This window comes from Lathyrus oleraceus, chromosome 4, assembly GCF_024323335.1.
Source record: "Lathyrus oleraceus cultivar Zhongwan6 chromosome 4, CAAS_Psat_ZW6_1.0, whole genome shotgun sequence".
Classification (NCBI taxonomy): Eukaryota; Viridiplantae; Streptophyta; class Magnoliopsida; order Fabales; family Fabaceae; genus Lathyrus; species Lathyrus oleraceus.
The window spans coordinates 441,282,395-441,286,985 of NC_066582.1; the positions used below are offsets into that span (position 1 = coordinate 441,282,395).

Here is a 4,591-nt window from a genome sequence, read left to right on the forward strand (position 1 = left end):
TGAGGTTGCTTCACGGGCAAGGCACAATTGAATTAGAGTTTCCTTGGGAAACAATCCTCAAGCCCTTTGAGTTATCTTGATCAAATTAGAAAATTGAGATACTTGGGAGACATATATTATGATTAAGAGCTTTGTGGACCATTGTCATGCTTGTTCTCATTTTCATCTAGCCACTTCATTGAGCCTAGGAGCCTCCTAGGAGCATGGGAGCACATGATCACTTGAGCTTCAAAACAAAAAGAGTTAGTGACATATTTTTGTGCTTTTGGTTAGTAAACAAATAAGAAAAGCAATAATATACAATACAAGCATGCTTGGGGATTTCAAACCACTTACACAAGTCCCACCCCTAGGGTTAAGGAGCCACACATACTATGATCCTTGAGGCAATGCACTGAGCAATGATATGATGCCATGAGAGATCTTAGGGTCAAAATTAGGGTCTTACACACATGTACTCCGTGTCTTAACGTTTCATGATGTCTTTTATCCAGTCACCCTCTGACGTATCTTATGAGTTAGATTCTTGAAGAGGTGCCTTCTGTTAGAAGTGAGGATTCTGATGGTAGCGCATGTAACACCCCTAATTTATTTTAATATTATATTAGCATATTATATTACTAAAATGGTGTAGTGTGTTATTTATTTAGTTATTGTGATGTTTTTGATGATTTTTTGAAGTTGTAAGGTTATTTTAGTAATTTTATAATTAAAGGAATTATATATTTGGTGAGTGGAGAAATGAAATTAAGCTTTTATTTAGTTTATTAGAAATAATAAAATAATTTAGTATGTTATAATAATAATAATAGTAGTTAGAATAATTAAAAACAAGTTATTATATTAAAGATTTATTTAAGTGTGACAGATATAAATATTTAATTATATTATTTTGAAATAATTATTTAATTGGGATTAAAATGATATTACAAGTGTTTCACCTGGAGAATGTTTAAGTAGAAAGTGAAATGTTTGAAAGTTAAGTGTTGTTACCGTTAGATAACACAACAATTATTGGGATTTTTGTTATTCTCAATAAATAATAATTAACCATTATTAGGAATATAATTTCAACCTTAGAATTAACACGGAAGTAATTCTGGGAAAGTGATTCTGGAGAGCGAGAGAGGAACACATAACTTTTCAAGATTTGTGAAAGCTAGGGGGATTATTTACTGTAGTGTGATTATATGCATATGTGAATAAATCTGTAAATTTGGTATTTTTGAAATCGATCGCTTCTAACGATCTGTGAGCAAATGAGATTTTTCCATTTGGTCACTTTTTTTAATCGACCAATGATTTGATCTGTTCCAAAGTGGGATAATCTCATTTGGTCGTAACTCATATTTTGACGATGAAACATGCGTGGGATAGAGAATTTTGATGATTTGGGTTTAAATCTTATAAATTAAGGATGAAATTACTATAATATTATTTTTAATCAGTATTTTACAACTTTTTTATCTGTATCCAAAATGAGATAATCTCATTTGATCGTAACCCAAATTTTGACCATGAAACGTGCTTGGAATTGAGAATTTTGATGATTTGGATTTAAACCCTATAAAATAATGATGAAATTATATCTATATTATAAAACTTTTTCTCATAAAGTTCAGAAAACTGTATTTTATTTCAAAATGTCAAATAAGTCTATTTTTTCCCAAGATGACTTATTTTCTTAGAACCGGGCATACTTAGAGTATGTAGTCTTTTTTTATTTTAAAAAAAAGAAGAAAAACTTAGTCCTTCAAACATTAAATGTTTATTTATTATATAATTTTTATATTTTAAAAATTATATTTTAATATCTTAAAAAAAAATAAAAAATAAAAATAATAATAATAATAATATTATTAAAATATTTTTAAAAAGAATAAATATAAGTTCTACTTTTACCCCACATTAAAATGTTTATAAATCCACTACTGACGGCAGATCGGACGACGACGACGAATCGGGCGACGGCGGACCGACAGCGGTTCAGGGGTATTTTTGTAATTTAATCGCTTTTGCCATTTTGAGTTCGGAGACCATCCAATTGATTTTTTTAAAGTTGAAATTGTGATAAAATAGCCCTAAAATAATTAAGTATATGTTTTATAAAATATTATAAAAAAATAGTATATTTAACTCACTTTTATGAATATAATTAATTAAATAATTTTGGGTATAAGAAAAGTGAATATATGGTGTAATAAATAGAATTTTAGGTGATTTGAATTTTGGTGGTCCTTATTGGATAATTTGTGGTTTGTGAATGAAACCTATTTTGGTGATATCCTTTGGGATACTTTTGGTGTTTTTGAGTATTATTATACATAGTTTTTGTGAATTATGATGTTGTCCATGAAATGCATATTTGTGATTCATATTATCATACATTCATGTATTTCGGAGTTTAGGTGGGACTTCGCTCCATTTTTATGGCCTCAGATCCATTGGTGGGAATCGCTGGTCTTGGTGGAAATGACCAGGGGCGAGTCTAGATCCATTGGTGGGGATCGTTGGTCTAGGTGGGAAGGACCAGAGACTAGTCGAATAAGATCAATAATATTCCTCTGATTCCACAATATATTTTTGTTACCACATGCATATAGGTGATGGAGTTGGTGGATCATAACATTGCATTTTGTTGTGATGTGTGTTTGGGACTATATTTGATTGATATATACCATTGATGTATGATTGTTGTGTTTCTTTAATGTCATTATGTTGCTAAAATTTCATTGTTATTACATGTAAATGTATTCTCACCCATTTTCTCTTTGTTTGATGTTATCTATACGACTTGGGTACAAGTGATCAACAAGAGGTATATGACCGTGAGTACTGTGAGACGGCATCATGCCTCTTAGCATTTTACTATATTATTTTCCATTTAGTCGAATAAAATGTTCGGAACTGTAACACTGGGGTTTCGGGCGGTTGTGTTTCCTTATGTATTGGATTTTATTACTCTTATGGATTTTATTGTTGGAGATGTTTTATTTAGACCATTACATGTTTATATTTACTTCCGCTATGGTTTTTAATAAATACATGTTACTTATTGAGTTTTTGTGATGAAGTAACATCCTAGAAAGTAGTTTCTTTTATAAATAAATTGTTTTGGGGTTTAGGGTGTTACATAGTGGTATTAGAGCAGGTCAGTCCAACCGGCCAGGTTTTGCTAATTATTTTATTTCCTAGTGTGCGACATGTATTTGAACACCTTCGATACAATATCTCTTCTAACCATTGTTTGCTTATACACAGAGAAATAGCCGGAAGAAACAACAATGCTATTGCTGATGCTCTTCAGGCTATGGCTCAAGTGATGGGTCAGACACAATAGGCTTTGTAGGCTCAACAGAACAATCAGGTTAAAGGTGGTGAGGGTCATGGGCTAAGCAGATTTTAGAGGAATAATCCACCAACCTTCAAAGGGGGGTATGATCCAGAGGGTGCGAGGCTTGGTTGTAGGAGATTGAGAAGATATTCAGAGTTATGCCTTGTCCTGATGCTCAACAGGTTCTCTATGGGACTCATATGTTATCTGAGGAAGCAGAGTACTGGTGGGATAATGCACGACATAGATTTCGGGCTTCAGGTACCATGGTAACTTGGGTTGTATTCGGAGCAACATTCCTGGAGAAATATTTTCCCGTAGATGTGCGTAACAAGAAGGAAATTGAGTTTTTGAATCTAAGCCAGGGGAATATGTCAGTGGCAGACTATGCTGCAAAATTTGAAGAACTTGTCAGATTCTTTCCACACTACAACGTTGCTGGTGCTGAAGAATCCAAATGCATCAAGTTTGAGAGTGGACTTCGCCCAGAGATCAAGCAGTTTATTGGTTATCAGGAGATCCTTCAATTTCCAGTTCTAGTTAACAAGTTTCGTATTTATGATGAAGACAGTCGTTCAAGATCTGCTTATTACAAAAGTGCTAGTGATAAGAGGAATGGTAACCAGCATCACAACAAAACTTATGTTATTCCAGATGGTAAGGGAAAACGGAAATTTCAGCAGAAGAATAACAATAACAACGGGAAGAGTCAAAGTGGGGGAGGTGCTCCTAATTCGATCAAGTGCTTCAAATGTGGTGTAATTGATCATTGTGCTTCAAATGTGGTGTAATTGATCATCGTGCTTCAGAGTGTACTGCTATGACATGCTACAAATGTGGGAAAGTTGGGCAGAAGGCTAACGAGTGCAAGAGTACTAGAGTTGTTTGTTACAATTATGGTGAGACTGGTCATATCAGCACCAACTGTCAGAAACCTAAGAAGACTCAGGAGGTCAAATCTGGAGGCAAAGTCTTTGCTCTCAGTGGAAGGGATGTTTCGAGTGTTGGTGTAAGCCCTAGAGGCCAATACTTTTGGTACTTGTATCGAACTATTTATTAATAATAAAAGGTTTTTTTCTTTATTATGTTTGTTTAATAAAGTCCCTAGAATAGTTAGTCCGTTTAATGTATCAAGCGTGACTTAATCAAGAGATCCCATTAAACATAAGGGCATTATTCTTAAAGTATCCGTAGTCGAGCTTTGTTGTAAAGTGGGATAACATTAAAGTATTAAGACTACTATGTATATAGACTGGT

At 33.3% G+C, this 4,591-nt stretch overlaps 1 protein-coding gene across 1 annotated transcript; it reads left to right on the plus strand.

Moving 5' to 3' along the window:
• Positions 1-3,492: 3,492 nt before the first annotated feature.
• On the plus strand, positions 3,493-4,125 carry LOC127137897 (uncharacterized). Its single transcript, XM_051064304.1, has one exon. The coding sequence runs from the start codon at positions 3,493-3,495 to the stop codon at positions 4,123-4,125; it is 633 nt and encodes a 210-aa protein (XP_050920261.1).
• The last annotated feature ends 466 nt before the right edge of the window (positions 4,126-4,591 follow it).